We start from the raw sequence: 21,716 nt of genomic DNA on the forward strand, positions 1-21,716 counted from the left end.
TTATTACACTAAGATGCATTTACACGCAAGTTTCATCAGTTGACTCCATGACTGCTACCCACTGCTTTTGTAAGCACAGATAGCCACCAACTATTTTTGTGACTTATGCTGAAGAAACATACTTTCTCTCGTTTACCACTTCTCCAGTCTCAAGACCTTAGGTAGCTCTCCTTTTGACTACAGTATCACCCACTCGATCCATGGGGTATACTCTCCAAGAACCCCACTGCATATCTCAAACTGTGGATAGTACAACATACGTACCTACACATACATACCTATGCTAAAGTTTAATTTGTAAATCAGGCACAGTAAGAGATTAGGAACAACACTGGTAAAACAGTAAGTTTTTGTCTTTTTCTTTTCTTTTTTTTTTTGAGACAGAAGAGTCTCACTCTGTTATCCAGGCTGGAGTGGGTGGTGCGATCTCGGCTCACTGCAACCTCCGCCTTGCAGGTTCAAGTGACTCTCCTGCCTCAGGCTCCCAAGTAGTTGGGATTACAAGTGTGCACCACCATGCCTGGCTAATTTTGTATTTTTAGTAGAGACGGGGTTCACCATGTTGGCCAGACTGGTCTCAAACTCCTGACCTCAAGTGATCCAACTGCCTTGGCCTCCCGAAGTGCTGGGATTACAGGTGTGAGCCACCAGGCCCGGCCAAGATTAAGTGTTTTTTAAAAACTGTATTTACAAAAGTTGTTATAGATTGTAATAAAAGTCACGTGAGGCCGGGCGCAGTGGCCCACGCCTATAATCCCAGCACTTTGGGAGGCCGAGACAGGTGGATCACATGAGGTCAGGAGTTCAAGACCAGCCTGACCAACACGGAGAAACCCCGTCTCTACTAAAAATACAAAATTAGCCGGGCATGGTGGCACACGCCTGTAATCCCAGCTACTCGGGAGGCTGAGGCGGGATAATTGCTTGAACCCAGGAGACAGAGGTTGCAGTGAGCCGAGACTGCGCCATTGCACTCCAGCCTGGACAACAAGAGCGAAACTCCATCTCAAAAAAAAAAAATTATGTGACTGTGGTATCTCACTCTCAAAATACCTTTTTGCACCATAGTGTGTGGGTATGTGAAATGGCAGAAACCGTGGATAAGGGGGATTACTGTACTTTATTAAGTGTTGCTCCTTTTTAAAAATGAATGCTTCTTTATGAAGATTTGTATGCAGGGGATCTGTTACCTCAATGCTTACTACTGCATGAAATCATACTGTTTTATATCACATGATAAACACCAATAGTAGGGGGCGAGTCTTCTAGTACCGACTGAGGAGATTCCCTATCAAGAAACTCACAGAATTTTTTAAGTTTGTGTTAGTTAAACTACAAATATCTGAAAGTATTTCAACTTGTTAGGTTTTACATTCAAAAGGATAAGATTCTTTTGTTTCTTCCTGGTTATAGGCTTTTCAGAAATTTCAAATCCCACAGCCAAGCTTGGACATATCTTGCCCATATCTAAATCAAGAGATTATAGCTATTGTTTGGTTTTAGAAACTTTGGTGCTATCAAGCCTAAGTATATGATTAAATGATATTAAATGCCAAACAATAAAAAATACTTCCCACAGGTATATATAGAGAGAGAGATTTTAAAATAATCATACACAACTTTTTAAAAGATTATATGGGGAATACTTACTTATGTAATCAACTCTAACTTTAGCCCTTCACAGCTGTATTATAACTTTATTTAACAACTTAGTAAAAGTCAAAATTGATGGTTCTTAACATTGTATGTTGAGAATATAAAGTGCCTAAAAAAGACACATTCTGCCCAATGCTAGTTCTTTCAATATTACCACCAAACTTCTGTGAAAGACTTGTAATGAAAAGAAAGACTAACTGCAACATGGAAGATGATTTTTTAAAAAGTTCATTTGCCAATTTTAACAATCTAGAAAAAAAGAAAAGTCTGACTATAATACTTGATGACACAGACATTATGTTTAAGTAGAAAACACAAGAATAAAAAAAGCAATTATCAGAAAATATTGCACAACTTCAGTTGTTTCCTCCAAATTTGCTTTATGTACTTGGGTGGATATAAATTAATAAACAGAAATTTAAGCAAGATACATGTAACAATTTAACAGAACCTGATAATCTAATTTCTTTCAATTTTTCTCAAATTCATCTTTAAGTCTTTCCATCATGGGGCTCATAAGGAAATTTAAGCAACATATGGATACTACAGTTGAATGTCAAATCTTTACAAAGTACTTATGACATACTACATTCCTCTATAATGCAATTATGAATAACCTTCATGACACTGTGTTTTGTATGTAGAAAAGTGTTAGAGTTCAATATTCAACTCAATATAAAATAATAATAAGAAACACTTCTGATGTTAGGTTGAGACCACTTTTCCTTTTGCTAATGAATGATTTTTTTAGCTGTAATATCACTGAGGTGAACCAATAAGTCACCTTTGAGTACATATGAAAAAATAAACACATGCTAAATGGATAAAACATTACTACTACATCTTTACTAGACCATCTCTACCTCTAACACTTCAGAAGCCTAGAGATTTAAAGTATTCTTACATCAACTGCAAGAAACAAAGGAGAAATTCCTTCTTTTTTGAGATCACAACTATGAAGTCATACGGTTATACAAATTCTGCGTTTGTGTGCAAAACATAAAATACAATTATCTTTATTCTCCCTGCTTAGTTTTGTCAGTCAGCTAGCAGGATGTAATAGATACCTTTCCAAGAAACAGAGACTGAGATGTGTTTTATATAACTTCAATAACCTCAGCACTACAGTAATGAGAGATGCAGTATCCTTTTGCTATGGTTCAAGACAAGAGGCAAGGAGGTCAGAAGAAAGAGAATAAATCAAAATTTTTACAACTGAGTAACTATTTCTCATTAGGTCTCACCACGGTGCCACCTTCATTTTTACATAAACGTGGTGGCATAATTCAATCTCAATAAATCAGAATTCTTAATATTTAAAATTTAACTTGACTTTCCATTATCACCATATTAACAACCAAAATAATTAGATAAAACACATAGGAAAGGGTAATATTAAACCCCACCTTAATAGAGTTGGTTTCTTGACACATTAACTTATTTTTTATAGAAAAGGGATAGTGCATCTCAGTTTGCTTACAAGCTAGGAGATCACTTTGAATTCTGCATTTCCTAACTGCAAACAGAATATAGCACTTATAACAGGTTATAAATAAACTGGTTTTCAAGCATAGAGCCAGCCCCAACGATAATAATACACTATTTAAAAAGACCTAAGGCAATGAATTCCATTTCCAATGGAAAAAAAGAACTGTGCAAACAAGCTTAAAACTACTTTTTTGTGTGTGCCAGTGTTATAAAATGTAGCTTTTAATAAAACCTTGACCCAAATGCCAGCAACTTCAGAAAAGAATTCGGGTGGGGAGGGGAAGAGAAGAAAGTTATTTCATTTAGGAAAAATAACTACTATCTTTTTCCTAATCTTCAATACACACAATTTAAACAAATACAGCTGCTGTTTAACACTTTACACAATTCCTATGTACTGGAGCAATAACAAGATCTAAATACAATTATATTTTTAAACATTGGGTCAAGGCTTTACATAAAAATACCATCCTACTTTTCCCACTAAGTTTCTAAAATATCACGTACTTTTCCCCCCAACATCTGCAGCCATCCAGGAATTTTAAGGAAACTTTTGTGCACGATCTTAATTCCTAATCCCTGGCTCTTTGGGCTCAGTGACAAAAGATCAAAACCACCAAAATGGTGGTTCACTTGAAGTCAGATAAGAGACCCTGGCTCAATTAGTCTCATAGGATGAAAGCAGTGCTGCATCAACTGGCTCCATGCAGGAGGGGCACGTGAAGGATCTCATCAACCAGTCATCTATACAGTCCAGGTGATAGATGTGCATGCACGGCAGAAATCGAATTGGGTCCCCATAAACAAAGTCCATCATACAGATCACACACCTGTTGGGAGCAATGGAGAGAAATCAGAAGGCATTTTCAGAAGTGTCCTATTCAGAAAACTCTTTAAATCCCATTAAAGACAGTGTTAATCTGAGTAACACATCAGAATGCTTTGCCTGTCATCTTATTGCCAAAGCATGCAAACTGAATTTTTTCCTAATGTTGATCTGTCCACAGTCTCTTATTTCAATCCCCTGAGAATTTGCAGGACTTAGGAGCAATCAACAGAGCAAAGAGAAATGGATTACATATGCATCAAGTCTACTGCTGTGCTTGTAAACAGCTACATATTATAGCAGATACCTGAAGGAGAATGGGATTATTTTAGGTAGAAAAGCATCAGTTAGATCAACTTTGTTTTCTTGCACTATTCAGTGTAATCCTGGACTAAGACAATTTTCATTTTAATAACTGTAAAACAGAAACACTAACTTCGGCCAACTTTGTTTCCTTGTGCTATTTAGAGTAATCCTAGAGTAAGATAATTTTCATTTTAATAACTGTAAAAACACAAACACTAACTTCAGCCTACTTACTGGGTTGCTGTAAGTTAAAGCTCTCTTCATTAACATTAACTTTCTCTTATTTTATTTTATTTTACTTTTTGAGACAGAGTTTCAAGTGATTCTCCCACCTCAGCCTCCCAAGTGGTTGGGATTACAGGCGTGTGCCACCATGCCTGGCTAATTTTCGTATTTTCAGTAGAGATGAGGTTTCACCATGTTGGCCAGGTTGGTCTCGAACTCCTGGCCTCAAGTGATCCCCCCACCTCAGCCTCCCAAAGTGCTGGGATTACAGGCATGAGCCACTGTGCTCGGCCTGTGAAAATTCTTAATTGCTACATAACATTCTCTTGTTAGTAGCCAGTAATAGAGCTATGAAAAAAAATTAAACATTCTCTTGCATTAAGTGAAGTGTTTCAATATATTACATGTCTGACTTTCTAAAGTGCAGGAGAAAAGGCAAATTTTTCAAAAGCAATCTGAAAATAAAACTTTGAAATGTACAAATTAATTAAAACTTACTCCCGGATCTTTTTTTCTGATCCATCTCTTCCAGGGTCATAAACTCCTTTAGGCAGATGTTGTATAAGACCTATTCTTTGAGCTATCCTAATTTGTTCCTCTTCAGTCAGCTGAGTTGCTAGCCGAGTCTGGCTAGGTGTTGGGTGGTAGACTGGAACTGGAACTTGTTCCTAAAATATTAAAATATAGAGGAAAAAGATTATTTTTTAAAAACCTTTCGAGGGCTTATTTTTTGGTCAGAGATAGAAGGGAAAGGGAGCCCTGGGAGGGGTAGGAAGCTGGGCTAGTGTTTGGCTGTATGACTGTGTTTCACCCTGCCTTAACTTCAGCTACTAGAATAAAACATACACACACCAAAACATTCTCATTCTGCCTAAAGGATATAAACACAGACTTCACTGAACTGGCATGGAATGTTAAATGAACTATTTCCACATGATAAGAGACCAGCCTGGACAACATAGCAAGACCTCATCTCTAAAAATAATTTTTAAAACTTTTTAAATGGACTGGACTATGGCAAAAATAAATCTAAAAGTTATCTAAGACTAACTTTCCCATTTCACAGGACCAAGCTTGCCTACAGTCACTAATTGACAATACTGAAATTAGAATTCTGCTGCTCCTAATCCAACTGATTTTTTACACAACAAAACAATTCATTCAAAGGAATCGTGTGTATAACCCCCACCTTTTTTTGAGATAGGTTCTCCCTCTGTTGCCCAGGCTTAAGTGCAGTGGCACAAACACAACTTACTGTAAACTCAACCCCCTGGGCTCAAGCAATCCTCCAACCTCAGCCTCCTGAGTAGTGGGGCCACAGGGTTGAGCCATGGTGCCTGGCCTATAATAATATTTAAAACTGAGCAACTCATGGAATGAAGCTGGGATGGAGTGTGGCCTAGAAGGGATGAGGCTCCCCATCCCCAAGCCCTCACCTTGGTTACCTTTGCAGAATCCTCAGAATCAACAGAGCAGTCTGAAAAACACTACTATCTCAGAAGATGAGATTTTCAGTCTGAAGAATTAAATTATAAGATTTCAGTCTCAGCTCGGCTACTTACTGTGATTGCTTGGACCAAGTCTCTTAATGTCTTTGAATAAAGCAGATAACAGCACCCACTTTAGAGAGTTGATATAATCATGAGATAACTAAGAGCTTTGTAAATGCCAATATTTGTAAATTATTCTAACATCTCCCCAACGTCATGTTTCTCCCCATCATGATTCTCTGCTTTGCAGACTTTAAGCTAAGTGCTACTGTCCTTGGCTTTGGTCCTGGCTTTCTGGCTTCTCTTTGAATACTACAAACTCTTGGCCTCTGTTGTGATCTCTGCCAGCTCTGAGTTCTTCAACCCCTGAATTACCATTTCCAGTCTAGATTACCTTCCTGAATCTTAGCCTCAGTCCTAGTTGACCAGTTTTGATGAGCTGTCATCCACACGCAAACTGGGAACAAATTGGTTTAAGACTAAGATAATATAAAGGGTCTCTTAAATCCTTGAACCTAACAAACAAAAATAACTAAACTGTTTTAGAGAAAATAAACTCCAACTATGGGTTTTTCAGAGGCTAGATTTCTTCAGTCTTGTGGTTCACATACGTGTAGAGAACACAGAAAGCAGAACAGAAAAGGAAAGTTCTACTTTACGGGGAAACATTAATAAACATTAAAGAAGAAAATAAAAACTATATTTTAATTCACGTTATGAGTGTATTTTCTCCTTTGGTATTTTTTTGTTAAAACAAAGGAACCCTCTATATATCTTTTAGATATTTAAAATGATTGAACAATCTAATTTCAGTTTACATGGTTCAGAAAACCATAGAGGAAAGGAAATGACTAAGACCTCCTGATATTTTAAAGATGAATGTGGCCTCACCCTTCTTACCACACATGCCTAATTTTAAATTTTAATTCCCATGATACTTGTTTTAAAATGGCTTGATATCTGAGTTATCAATTGTTTCATAACTAGACAGCCACTGATTTTCTAGGCAGCAAAATGGAATCCTGATTCAATTGTTGGCTAACAGACACTGAGTGAGTAGAAGATTAGACAGGGGTATAAAAACAACAATTTTAAAAGATGTGATGGCTGGGCATGGTAGCTCATGTGTGTAATCCCAGAACTTGAAAGGCCGAGGCAGGCGTATCACCTGAGGTCAGGAGTTCGAGACCAGCCTGGCCAACATGGTAAAACACCATCTCTACTAAAAATACTAAAGTTAGCTGGGCGTGGTGGTGCACGCCTGTAATCCCAGCTACTCAGTAAGCTGAGGCAAGAGAATTGCTTTAACCCGGGAGGCAGAGGTTGCAGTGAGCCAAGATCTTGCCACTGTACTCTAGCCTGGGCAACAGAGAGAGACTCCATCTTAACAACAAAAAAAGATATGGATTTGGGGGTGGTTCCCACCATTCCCTATCTGCGAACACTATATGGTTTATGTTCAACACCTGCTTCCCCTCTGAAAATCAGGAATTTTGTCATATGCTAGGCAGTGGGTGCCTAATCAGTACCTGGGGCACTGAGTCTCCAAATGAGCTTCTCTGGCAGAAAACCTTTCATATATGTTGAAGGAATTAAGCATGTCCTGTGTGACTCCACTAGGAGATAACTCTTGGAAGCTTGTGCTTAGTTCCCTTTAGACCAAAGCACCTTTCCCCTTAGCTGATTTTGCTTTGATTCTTTGCTGTAACAAATCATAGATGTGAGTAAGATTATATACTAAGTCCTAAGAGCCCTCCTATTGAATCACCAAACCTGGGGACTGTTTTGAGGACCTCCAATGCCAGTGCTAGGTTGTGCTCCCACTTTATATCTGCAAAGCTACTGTGTTTCGTCCCCAGCTGAAAACAAATGAAAAAAAAAATAAATAAATATTTTGATTAGCCTATTTCAGGGCCTAAATATGGACCTAATGACAAAAGGTATACAAACACATCTCACTGCAACCTCCAACTTCTAGGCTCAAGTAATCCTCCCACTGCAGCCTCCCCAATAGCTGGGATTACAGGTACACAACACCATGCCCAGCAATTTTTTTGTTTTGGTAGAAACAGTGTCTCGCTGACCAGGCTGACCAAACTCCTGGCCTCAAGCGATCCTCTAGCCTTGGCCTCCCAAAGTGCTGAGATTACAGGTGAGAGCCACTGTGTCCGGGCTATGTGGGTAGTCTGATAAGGGCAGGGGCTATGTCTGTTTTGCTTACCAATGTTTACTACCTACTCAGCACGGTATCTGGCACACAGTTGGGACTCAACATAATTATATAACTGAATAACCTAAATCAAAGCACTTATGTTCTTGTAATATACATTATATACATATTAGAACTTTGTAGATATGCTATGAAAAATTGCTAATGTGCCTGGCACAGTGGCTCACGCCTGTAATCCTTGCAGTTTGGAAGGCCAAGACAGGCGGATAGCTTGAGCTCAGGAGTTTGAGACCAGCCTGGGCAACATGGTGAAACCCCGTCTCTATAAAAGATACAAAAATTAGCCAGAAGTGGTGATGTACACCTGTAGTCCCAGCTACCTCGGGGACTGAGGCAGCAGGATCGCTTGAGCCCAGGAGGTTGAGCTACAGTGAGACGAGATCACACCACTACACTCCAGACTGGGTGACAAAGTGAAAGAAAAAGAAAAAAGAAAAACTGCTAATGATTTGGATTAAATAACAATAAAACCAAAAAGGAAAACTTGATATAAATTACACCCAACATTCTCCCAAGTGAAAATACCTGGGTTGTTGTCTCTTTCAAAACTCCACCTACCCATCCTACAGGAACTTCAATAGGTCCAAAACCAAACCAAATATACTTCCTTCCACATGCCTCTCAAACTCAGAATTTCTATGCCCCCTACCTAGGTTAATGAACAAAAATACATAATGGAAAGAGTACAGGCATTCCCTGGAATTTCTGCTCTGGTATTTAATTATGTATGTGGCCTTACGCAAGCTTCTTAACATCTCTGAGCATTAACGTTCCTCATCAGCATAACAGACAAAATACCTATCTTAATAAAGGGTTGGAAGCCAGGTGCAGTCATTTAGCTCTGTAATCCCAGCTACTCTGGAGGCTGCGACATGAGAATTGCTTGAACCTGGGAGGCAGAAGTTGCAGTGAGCTGAGATCACGCCACTGCACTCCAGCCTGGCCCACAGAGCTAGACTCTGTTAAAAAAAAAAAAAAGTATTGTAAGGAATAAGCAGATAAGTAAAGCACTTACCAAGATAAGGGCTTACTTAATATATGGGCTCTTCTCTAATGACACCACTAGTCACTGGAGATAGACATCCTTCCTGATTCCTCCGACTTCCTCTCTTCCCTTTTCCACTATCATCTACTTAAATGTCTTATACAGTCTTACCTAACTACCATTTCCTCGTTGTTGATTAGGAGACACATGGGCTTGCCCTGTGAGTTTAAATTTCAAGATGGAATTCACAGAGAAGCAAATTTCAAATAAATTTAAACAATCTTTTCCTTCATACTTTCTTTAGTTCTCCATATGTCTGCATGCAAAAGAGAGAAAGAGCGAGAATCCAAAGGAAATCATCTGCCTTTAAGAAAAGGAGAAAAGGAATAATTTAAAATTAAAATATGCATTGTGGAAAAATGCAGCAGCATGGAAGGGGGTAGAATAGAAATGGAAGACAGGGTTATAAAATATGCTGAAGCAGGACAGAAGATAGTCTTTTTTTTTCTTTTGGAGACAGGGTCTCACTCTGTCACCCAGGCTGGAATGCAGTGGCGCGATCTTGGCTCACTACAACCTCCACCTCCCAGGTTCAAGCAATTCTCCCACCTCAACCTCGAGTAGCTGGGAGTACAGGCACGCGCCACCACGCCCAGCTAATTTTTTTATTTTTAGTAGAGACAGGGTTTCACCATGTTGGCCAGGCTGGTCTCGAATCCTGGCCTCAAGTGATCCACCTGCCTTGGCCTCCCAAAGTGTTGGGATTACAGGTGTGATACAGGTGTGAGCCACCGCACCCGGCCAGAAGATAGGGTCAAACACCAAAAACAGCAAGGTCTGATCTGATGCGAAAAATCTCTGAAGCATTCCGGTTGTTTGTTAATATATAAATGAAGCACCTATAAAATGATGGATGTTGTCAAGAATGTATCGGGCCCTAATCTTAGGTGGTTTAAGCCAAGAAAGACACAAAACAGGTGAATGTAAAACGTGTCTGTCTGAAGGGCACTACATTAAAAGTTGGATTCAATTTAGGGAATGTGATACAATTTCAGAAACGAAAACAATGCAGTGGGGAAGTGCCTAAATAATGTGCTGAGGCTGGAAATAGCACAAGTCTGGTTTGTGGTGAAGGAAAAATAAAGTCACTGCTAAAGCATGCAGCTTGTCACCAAAAGCGGTATCTTTTCCTCCAGTAGGAAATAAGAGCCAGCTCTTCTGATCCTTCTCTTTATATCCTTACAAGCTGCTGCTGGCACCACCTTCTTCCCAGCTGCAGTCTCCTACTGGGAAATGTTTTCTCTGAATTTTGCCAGACTGACATTTAAGACCATAAAATGGAGGATTTAGAATAGTTGGTCTCAATGTATGTTCTACTTCTGATGTTCCATGAAATCTTGACCAAAACAAAAACCCCCAGATTAGCACTGATGCAGTTCCTGAACAATTACACACAGAGATGTAAAAGCTAGCATCACATCTATCTTCCTGATAAATGTGTGTGTGTGTGTGTGTGTGTATATATATATATATATATATATTTTTTTTTTTTTGAGATAGGGTCTCATTCTGTTACCTAGGCTAGAGTGCAGTGGCACAATCTTGGCTCACTGCAGCCTTGATGACCCCCCGGGCTCAAGTGATCCTCCCACTTCAGTCTCCTGAGTAGCTGGGACTACAGGCCCATGCTACTATGCCCCGCTAATTAAAAATATACATTTTGTAGAGACAGGTTTTCACTATGTTGCCCAGGCTGGTCTAGAATTCCTGGGCTCAAGCAATCCTCCTGCCTTGGCCTCCCAAAGTGCTGGGATCCCAGGAGTGAGCAGCCAAGCCCAGCCTTAAAAAGCACATCTCAGCACTGAGGAAATACAGTATCACGATAAGGTGAAAGGCTTCCATTAACTGTAACACCTTAGAGATATAATTCACATTCTATTTCCCTATTTAAAATACACACTTCAATGGTTTCCAGTGTGTTCAGAGCTATGCAACCATCACTTATCAATTTTAGAACATTTTCATTACCCCTAAAAGAAAGTGTACTCATTAACAGTCACTCCCCCAAACTCCCCGGCCCTAGGCTACTACTAACTAATTTGCTTTTTGTCTCTATAGATTTGCCTATTCTGGGCATTTCATAGATAAGCATTATTCAGATGTGTGGGTTTCGTTCCAGACCACCCTAATAAAACTGATCACAGATCACCGTAAAAGATATAATGAAAGAGTTTGAAAGCACAAGAATTACCAAATGTAGCAGAGAAATGAAATGAGCTGCTGGGAAAATGGTGCCAAATGAATTGTTTCATGCAGAGCTGCCACAAACCTTCAAGTTGTGTAAACACACACACACACACAACCCTGTGAAGTGCAATAAAACAAGGTATGCCTGTGTATGGAATCATACTAATATGTGGTCTTTTGTGGCTTGACTTTCACTTAGCATGTTTTCAAAGTTCACCCATGATGCAGCATTTATCAGAATTGCATTCCTTTTTATCGCTGAATAGTCCACCACCATTTTGTTTAGTCACTGATGGACATGGGTTGTTTCTACTTGTTAGCTACTGTGAATAACAGTGTTATGAAAATTCATGTATAAGTTTTTGTACATGTTTTCATTTTATTGGGTATATAAACCAATGAATGGAACTCTGCAAAACCTTTTGTAGAACTGCCAAACTTTTCCAAAGCACCTGCACCATCTTACAATCCCATCGAGAGCTGTATTGGTAAGTGATGGTTGTGTAACTCTGAACACACTGGAAATCAATGAAGTGTGCATTTTAAAAAGGGAAATAGAATGTTCCAGTTTCTCTACAGCATTGCTTAAACTTAATCTTTTTATTATAACCATTCAAGTGGATAAGATGTGATATCTCATTGTGATTTTGATTTGCCCTCTCTGATAGCAAATTATCTTTTTGTTATCTCCTGGACACAAGTCCCTTAGCAGACCAATGATTTACAAGTATTTTCTTCGAGAGGCTGAGGCAAGCAGATCACCTGAGGTCAGGAGTTCAAGACCAGCCTGGCCAACATGGTCAAACCTTGTCTCTACTAAAAATACAAAAAAAAAAAAAAGATTAGCAGGCGGTGGTAGCGCACACCTGTAATCCCAACTACTTGGGAGGCTGACGCACAAGAACTGCTTGAACCTGGGAGGTGGCGTTGCAATAAGCCAAGATTGTGCTGCTGCACTCCAGTCTAGATGACAGAGGGAGACTCTGTCTCAAACAAACAAAAAAAAGCCCAAATATTTTCTTGCATCCTATGGGTTATCTTTTCACTTTCTTTACGTTATTTGAAGAACAAATTTTAAATTTTAATGAAATTCAACTTTGGTTACTTTTACTTTCAGTATCCTAAGAAGTTTGTCAAACCCAAGGTCATGAGCACTTGCTCCTATATTTTCTAAGAGGTTTATAAAGTTTTAGCTCTTACATTTAGGTGTATGAACCATTCTGAGTTAATTTTTGCATATAGTAAGAAAGGGGCCCAACTTCACTTAACTATGTGGTTATATGTAGGTGTCCCAGCATCATCCATTAAAAATTGTTTTGGGGCCAAGTGCAGTGGCTCACACCCGCAATCCCAGCCTGGGCAACATGGCGAAACCCCATCCCTACAAAAATTAGCCAGGAGTGGTGGTACATGCCTGTAGCCTCAGCTACTCGGGAGGCCAAGGCGGGTGGATCACCTGAGACCAGGAGTTCGAGACCAGCCTGGCCAACATAGTGAAACTCCATCTCTACTAAAATAGAAAAAATTAGCTGGGGGTGGTGGTATGTGCCTGTAATCCCAGCTACTCGGGAGTCTGAGGCAGGAGAATCGCTTGAACCAGAGAGACGGAGGTTGCAGTGAGCCGAGACTACTGGGATTACAGGCATGAGCCATAGCAACAAGCCGTGAAATTTTTATTTAAAAATCTTATCACAGGCTGAGCGTGGTGGCAGGTGCCTGTAGTCCCAGCTACTCCGGAGGCTGAGGCAGGAGAATGGTGTGAACCCGGGAGGAGGAGCTTGCAGTAAGCTGAGATCGTGCCACTGCACTCCAGCCTGGGCAACAGAGCAAGACTCCATCTCAAGAAAAAAAAAAAAAACATCTTATCACAGACAGGGCGTGGTGGGAGGCTGAGGCAGGAGAATCACTTGAACCTGGGAGGTGGAGGTTGCAGTGAGCTGAGATTGTGCCACTGCACTCCATCCTGGGCAACAGAGCAAGACTCCATATATATTTGGGCCCATTTCGTGCCGCAAATCTTAATTACGTCTGACAATTTACCTAAATATTCCAACAGCAAAATTCAACTGAATTACAATACCACATACCTATCAGAACTCTGTGACTCAGAGTTCAGAACTCTCAAAAGGCTTTGTGGTTTCTGGCAGCAATGACAGGAGCTCACTCTGGGATTGCCTCTCACGGATTCTTAAAACTTTTTTTTTTTTGCCATGGAAACCTTATGCAGTCCAATGAAAGCTATTTCAGATAACGTTTTTGAATAAAACACATAAGATTACTAAGGAAATCAATCACACTGAAAGCAGTTCTATCCCTGACCTTAAAGGGTCTGTGGATCTCAATTTTAGTACTCCTCAATCTAAAGATTACTTTGAGATTAAGAACTTAGATCTTACAGAGTTCATTAAAACATGTTTTAAGGGAGAAACATTTTTAAGAAACAAAATCTAGGGATGAGAAAAAAGTCCAGATAATTAAACACAGAGGAGGTGGTGAGGTATATGTGAAAAAGGAATGATAAGCTTACATCAACATTAAAGGTTCTTTCTTTCGATTCTCATGTGCATGTGAATTTCCCGCTAAAACTGACTTTATTAAGCAAATTTGTTCCAAACTTTAAAAAATTTTTAACTTAAAAAAATATAAAGTACCTATGTATCTAAACCCCAGAATAGTTTATTCACAAGTGAAAATGCAACTTAACTGCCACTGCCTCTGGGAACTCTCTATTGGGAGTTGCTAGAAAATACTGTGATGAGCTTGAGTATCTGGTTTTCCAACATGCCAAATTATTAGAAGTAGGAAGAGGTACTTTAAGGGCAGACACACTAACAGCAGATGAAGAACTGACAATGAGGAAAAAAAAAATCAATAAAAAGTAGGTGCAAGAATCCAAAAGCCTAACAGCTTTCACCCACTAACACAATTGTCCTACATAATTAAAGACTCTGGATGCACTATTCTATTACCTCCAGGGTATAATAACATATCTAATAATAATTTTGAATCAGTAAGATAAAATGACAATGTGCTCAGAAGTCATTTCAGTGATTTCTGGGGAAGGGAGTGAAGTTGAAAAGGGAGAAGGTGTGAAAGTTTGAAAGAGGGCCAGGTTGAGAATCAGTCTGAGAATGAAAACACCCAAAACTGAATATTAACGCTTTACAAAAACACACCCTAAAAAATTTTAATTAAAGAGAGACAAACAGACATGAGCCTATTTAGAAAATCCCAAGGACTCTAACCAAAACCTCCTAAAATGAATTCAGCAAGGTTGCAGGTTAAAAGAACACACATAAATCAATTGTATTTGTAAATACCAGCAATGAACTGGAAGCCAAAATAAAAAGTTTGAACACCATTTACGATACCAAAAAACTGAAATGTTTAAAGGTATAAATTTATCTTGTGCAGGATCCGTATGTTAAAAACTAATTCACAAAAAAATTAACACATCAACAATGGGCCTCAGCCAATTAACTAAACTTACAAACTCCTAATTCATAGGACCTAACACCACCTTGCAAACAGGGGTACATCATAAAAATCTAAACAATCCACAAATCTTTCATGTATGGTTTACTAGTTCTTGACAGTAATATCATTTCTGCTTTTAGGGGCTTTTAAGACTACAACTATTGGTGGCCTTGAATTGCTACATAAAATTAAAAGCACAAAGAGAATGGGATAAGTTTAGTGTTTCTGAAATCTTTCTAACGTCTTCTCCTACATATGCTATTTGATCATGAACTTATTAACTCTTTGACAACAGGAAATATTCAATTACTGATTGACTTAAACTTTGACCTACACTCCTCACCAATCTTTAATTCAGTGAAGTGCTTTAGAAAAGAACAGGAAAAGGTTTCTGTTACTTAAAAAGATTTGTTCCAGTGGTGGTATAATCATTGCTTTCATGACCAAAAATCAAAACATATTTAAGAGGTAGTCTAGGAAATTTCAGAAGCTTAAATACAGGAATTTCTATAACATGTAAGAGATTTACAGTGATAATGGCTCAAAACATTTAACATGAGAATTTTTGCAGGAAAATCAGGATGGATGAGAAGCTGCATTATACAACATTTTTTTAAAACCCTAATTTATTCTTTCAGCAGAGTGCCACTGTGTGTCAGATACTGTGCTAAATATTTCCACGCCTTAAATTCATTTATCTTTGCAACCATTTGAAAAAGTTGCAATAACCTCCACTTTTCAGTTGAAGAAACAAACTTAATTAAGGACCTAACTGAGGTTAGAGAGGAAAAGGGGCTTGCTTAGTGAAGGGCTTCTCAACCTGGGCAATACTGACATTTTAGTAAGACAATTCTTTGTCCTAGGGGCTGTCCTGTACATCACAGGGTGTTTGGCAGTTCTCTCCATCCACTAGATGCCAGTGGCACCCTCTTCCCTGCCACATTGTGACAACCAAAAATGTCTCTAGACTTTGCTAAACGTTTCCTGGAGAGCAAATTCATCCTGGTTGAGAACCACTGGCTTAGGATCTTACAGTAAACAGGACAAAACAAGGCTGGATAGTTTCTGGTGTTACAAGAAAGCCATAAAGGACGGGATACATGTCCTTTTTCTGGTAGTTTTTTGAACAAGGCCTCCAGTTGTCACATGAAAATGGGGTGGGGAGTGGTGCAAATGCTAAATATACAAAGGCCCAGTGGACATAATACTAAATAAAACACATCCACATTACACTGAAATGAGCCTTAATTGATAGGAATTGGTGCCTTAGTAATAACTACACTATAAATTCAAGAGAGAAAGGTTAGACAGAGAGCACAGATTGCCTATCAGGGAGATTGGCAAAAGAAAGGAAATCACCAACTGCGAATAGAAAAGAAGACACGGGGACACTAAAAACATTTTATTAACTTGAGAAATTTGCTGAGGCAGGGCTGTTTACTTCCAAATGAAAAAAGAGATGTTATACATATGGGTATTTCTGATAATTTATGTGCCATATGTTGTGCCTACCTTTAGGATTTATGAAACATTTTTAGAAGACCCATTTCATTTTAAAGAAGTCTCATTACTTCAAGTATCACTGTATAACCTACTTAATTCCAGTATCTCATTCCTCTCCTGGACTCTACTGGAAATGAACTCCTAGAGGCTCCTGTGACTGCCTTTGAGCCAAATCTAGTGTATTATATAACATTTTCTGCCTCACTGTGCAGTTATCCCTATTGTTTAAGTGCATTTCTCCTAGTTGCCCTGCTCTACTGCCCAACCTATTTCTGCATCTTTAAAATGAAGAGGATCTCCAGCAGTCCCCACTTATTGCAAGGTTTCAGTTAACTGTGGTCAACCATGGTCTGAAAATACTATATGGAAAATTCCAGAAATAAACAACTAATGTTGTAAATTGCGTGCCATTCCGATTATCACTGATCACTAGAGAAATGCAAATTGGCTGGGTGCAGTGGCTCACACCCGTAATCCCAGCACTTTAGGAGGCCAAGGCAGGCGGATCACCTGAGGTCAGGAGTTCGAGGCCAGCCTGGGCAACATGGTGAAACTCCATCTCTACTACAAATGCAAAAATTAGTTGGGCATGGTGGTGGGTGCCTATAATCCCAGCTACTTGGGAGGCTGAGGCAGGAGAACTGCTTGACCCTGGGAGGCGGAGGTTTCAGTGAGCCAAGATTGCACCACTGTACTCCAGCCTGAGTGTCAGAAACCGACTTTGTCTCAAAAAAAACAAAAAAAAAAAGAAGAAGAAAAGAAAAGAAATAAGAAAAGAAATGCAAATCAAAACCACAATGAGATACCATCTCATCAGTCAGAATGGCTATTATTAAAAAGTCAAGGCTGGGTACAGTAGCTCACGCCTGTAATCCCAGCACTTTGGGAGGCTGAGGCAGGCGGATCACTTGAGGCTAGGATCTTGAGACCAGCCTGGGCAATGTGGCGAAACCCCATCTCTACAAAAAATACAAAAATTAGTCGGGCATGGTGGTGTACATCTGTAATCCCAGCTGCTCGAGAGGGGCTGAGGCACAAGAATAGCTTGAATAGGAGGGGGCAGAGGTTGCAGTGAGCTGAGATTGTGCCATTGTATTCCATTCTGGGCCGCAGAGCAAGACTATCTCCAAAACAAAAAAACAAACAAAAAATGTAAATAAAAAATAAAGAAAATTAAAATAAAAACTCCGAGTGGACCCAATCATATGGGGCCCCCACACTTTTGTGAATTTTACCTCCAAAACCTCTACCAGGTCCTCACATGAGTGCTTCCAGGAGGCGGAGAGGAAAATAAACCATTTTAAATATGCCAGAGCATTCTGCTCCTAATAAGTCTTATCCTCATGCGAAACTTTTAATTTAATATAAAGTTCTGGGAGAAACTTTTACCAGAGCTTAACCTACCTGGGGAAAGAGAACTACCCAACTCCAGCCCCTCCAGCCATCCTGTCCCAGATAAGGTGGGTGGGAGGTACTGAGAAGCACTGAGAACTGCAAATTAAAACAAAAAATACCACACACACCTATCAGAATGGTGAAAATCCAAAACACTGACATTAAGTCCTGGCAAGGATGTGTGGTAACAGAAACTCTCATTTACTGCTGGTGGGAATGCAAAATGGTATGCTTTGCGACCAGGCACGGTGGCTCACGCCAGTAATCCCAGTACTTTGGAAAGCCAAGGCGGGAGGATCACCTGAGGTCAGGAGTTTGAAACCAGCCTGGCCAACATGGTGAAACCCCGTCTCTACTAAAAATGCAAACATTAGCTGGGCATGGTGGCGCGTGCCTGTAATTCAAGCTACTCGGGAGGCTAAGGCACGAGAATCGCTTGAGCCAGGGAGGTGGAGGTTGTGGTGAGCTGAGATCACGCCATACTGTACTCCAGCCTGGGTGACAGCGAGACTCCATCTCAAAAAACAATAACAACAACAACAAAAATGGTATGCTTTGGGTGACAGTTTGATAATTCTCACACAACTAAACATATTATTACCATTTGATCCAGCAATTGCACCCTTTGGTATTTACCCAAAGGAGTTGAAAAATACATCCAACCAAAACCCAGAAACAAATGTTTACAGGAGCTTTATTCATGACTATCGAAATGTGGAAGTAACTATGGTGTCCTTCGGTAGGTAAATAGATAAACTACAGTATATCAATGCAAATGGAATGTTATTCAGCACTAAAAAATAAATGAGCTATCAAGCCATGAAAAACATGGAGGAACTTTAAATACATATTACTACATGAAAGAAGCCAATCTGAAAAGGCTACATACTGTATGATTCCAAATATGCAACATTCTGCAAATGGCAAAACTATGGAGACAATAGAACCATCAGTGGTTGTCAGGTGTTGGGGGGAGGGATGAACAGATGGAACACGGAAAATTTTTAGAGCAGTAAAACTACACGTATGATACTATAATGGTGGATGCATGTCATTATACATGGCAAATCCATGTACAACACCAAGAATGAACTCTAAGATAAACAGTGGGTTTGGGGTGATAATGTTTGGGCAATCGTTGAATATTTCAATGTGGGTTCATTAAAAAAAATTAAATGTAGCTCTATCAAAATTCTAGCTGGCTCATTTGCAGAAATTGACAGTTGATCCTAAAATTCACATGGAAATACAAGGGACTAAGAATAGCCATAACAATCCTGAAAAGGGAGAACAACAACAAAAAAAAGACTCACACTTTCTGATTTCAAACCTTACTTATAAAGCTACAGTACAGTACTAGCCTAAGGACAGACATATAGACCAATGGAACAGAAGAGTCCAGAAATGTACTCTCATATTTATAGACAACTGATCTTTGGCAAGAATACCAAGATAATTCAATGAGAAAAGAAAACTATTTTCAACAAATGGTGCTGGAACATCAGGCTAGTCACATGCAGAAGAATCAAGTTTGACCCCCTCCTTGAAAATACCAAAAGCTCCCCAAAGAAAAAAATAGACAACCTGGTTTGTATCAGGATTAATCACTTTTGTGCTTCCAAAAACACCAGCAAGAAAGTGAAACACAGCTGGGTGCAGTCGCCCACGCCTGTAATCCCAACACTTTGGGAAGCCAAGGTAGAATTGCTTAAGCCCAGGAATTCAAAGCCAGCCTGGGAAAAACAGCGAGACCTTGTCTCTGCCAAAAAGACAAAAATTAGCCAGGTGTGGTGGCATGCACCTCTAGTCCCAGCTACTCAGGAGGCTGAGGCAGGTGGATCGCTTGAGCCCAGAATTTGAGGCTGCAACGAGCTATGATTGTGCCACTGCACTCAAGCATAGGCAACAGTGTGAGACCCTGTCACTAAAAAGAAAAATAAAAAATTAAATGTAACAAACTTATCCAGAGTACAAACTGCTGAGCCTCTATGTCAGCTATAATGTACATATTGCATGATATGTAAGTAGTAGAAACATATATATACATATTATATAGCATATTAATAGTATTAAAAATAATATAGTTCCTCTTTACAGATACTATGTGATAATTAAATAAAATAATGTATGTTATGCATTAAACAGTATGTTGGGGGCAATGTAAACACTCCCCTCACCAATGTATAAGCTATTGTTATTCTATGCAAGTATTCTATTCAAGAAAGAGCCTATAATGAAAAGAAAATTGGAGCTATGTTTTTTTCTCCCAGAGTAAAGTTAGTAAGAGCCAACATATACTTATGTGCTATTCATTTGAAAAAGGAACTAGGCTGGGTGCTCATGCCTGTAATCCCAGCACTTTAAGGGGCCAGGGCAACCTGAAGTCCAGACCAGCCTGGCCAATGTGGTGAAACTCTGCCTTTACAAAAATACAAAAAAATGGCTGGGTGCAGTGGCTCATACCTGTAATCCCAGCATTTTGGGAGGACGAGGTGGGCCGATCACTTGAGTCTGGGAGTTCGAGACCTGCCTGGCCAACATAGTGAAATCCCCTCTCTACTAAAAATACAAAAATTAGCCAGGAGTGGTGGCACACGCCTGTAATCCTAGCTACTTGGGAGGTGGCTGAGACAGGAGAACCGTTTGAACCCAGGGGATGGAGTTTGCAGTGAGCCGAGATCCTGCCACTGCACTCCAACCTGGGTGACAGAGCGAGACTCCATCTCAAAAAAAAATTAAAAATGCAAAAAAATTAGCCAAGCATGGTGGCATACACCTGTAGTCCCAGCTACTCGGGAGGCTGAGGCACAACTGCTTGAACCTGGGAGGCAGAGGTTGCAGTAAGTGGAGATTGTGCCAATGTACTACAGGCCTGGGTAACACAGCAAGACTCCATCTCAAAAACAGAAAAAGAAAAAGGAATTCATTCAAGGAAGCAAGGGATATCTAACTCTAATCAAGGAGACCATGTTTTATTCTTTGATTAAAAAAAAAAACTATAACCTAGTCAACAGAATTATCTCATGAATGTGCCAACACAAAGGGGGTTAAAGTTTTAGGGGGAACCCCCCAATATTCATCAATGCCACATTTTGGTCACCAAAGAGGTATGCTTTGTTGTGGAACATATTTTTCCACTGTTTCGATAAATTATTTAGGATGATCCGATTGATCGTGTAGAGCTTTAAAATCCTCACATCCTTTGATTTAGCAATTCCTTCCCCCCCTTTTTTTTTAGAGATGGGACCTCACTATGTTGTCCAGGCTAGTCTCCAATTTCTAGGCTCAAGCAATCCTCCCGCCTCCACATCCCAAAGTGCTAGGATTACAGGCATGAGTCATTGTGCCTGGCAAGATCCAGCAATTCCTAAAAAAATTTATACAAATAAAATATTCTAAAACAAGAAGTGTTTTATCGATTAAACATTCATAGTATTATTTAAAATATCAAGAAGGCAAAAATAATGAAGTGTTGAGCAAATTATAGCACCCTAAACATTCTTCTTCATAAAATTTATGGCAGTGTATTTTATATCCATTTACCTACATCCCTCTCTAGAATGCGGGTACAGAGAACATGGAGATCATTTTATTTATCTTCACATTCTAGGATCTAACACAATCTCTACTTTCCTTCTATTCTTTATTTCCTTCCCCCCCCCCTTTTTTTTTTTTTTAAGAGACAGGATCTTGAGGTTGCCCAGGCTGGAGTGTAGTGGTGTGATCATATCTCACTGTTACCTCGGCTCCTGGGCTCAAGTGATCCTCCTGCCTCAATCTTCCAAGTAGCTGGGACTACAGGTGCATGCCACCACACCTAACTTTTTTATATTATTTGTAGAGATGGGGTCTCACTATTCTGCCCAGGCTGGTCTCAACCTCCTTCCC

General features: G+C 39.6%; 1 protein-coding gene across 2 annotated transcripts in view; it reads right to left on the reverse strand.

Moving 5' to 3' along the window:
* Positions 1 to 1,868: 1,868 nt before the first annotated feature.
* RNF11 (ring finger protein 11) overlaps positions 1,869 to 21,716 on the reverse strand; it is a 36,306-nt gene continuing 16,458 nt past the window's right edge. The window contains exons 1-5 of one of the 2 annotated variants that reach the window (XM_063796184.1): positions 7,521 to 9,026; positions 6,064 to 6,093; positions 5,938 to 5,978; positions 5,000 to 5,169; positions 1,869 to 3,974 (exon numbers count right to left, since the gene is read on the reverse strand). In XM_063796184.1, the coding sequence (XP_063652254.1) occupies positions 3,803 to 3,974; positions 5,000 to 5,169; positions 5,938 to 5,978; positions 6,064 to 6,093; positions 7,521 to 7,569 (462 nt within the window). In that variant the 5' untranslated portion in view covers positions 7,570 to 9,026 and the 3' untranslated portion in view covers positions 1,869 to 3,802. 2 annotated transcript variants of the gene reach the window in all.

This window comes from Pan troglodytes, chromosome 1 (genome assembly GCF_028858775.2).
Source record: "Pan troglodytes isolate AG18354 chromosome 1, NHGRI_mPanTro3-v2.0_pri, whole genome shotgun sequence".
Taxonomy (NCBI): Eukaryota; Metazoa; Chordata; class Mammalia; order Primates; family Hominidae; genus Pan; species Pan troglodytes.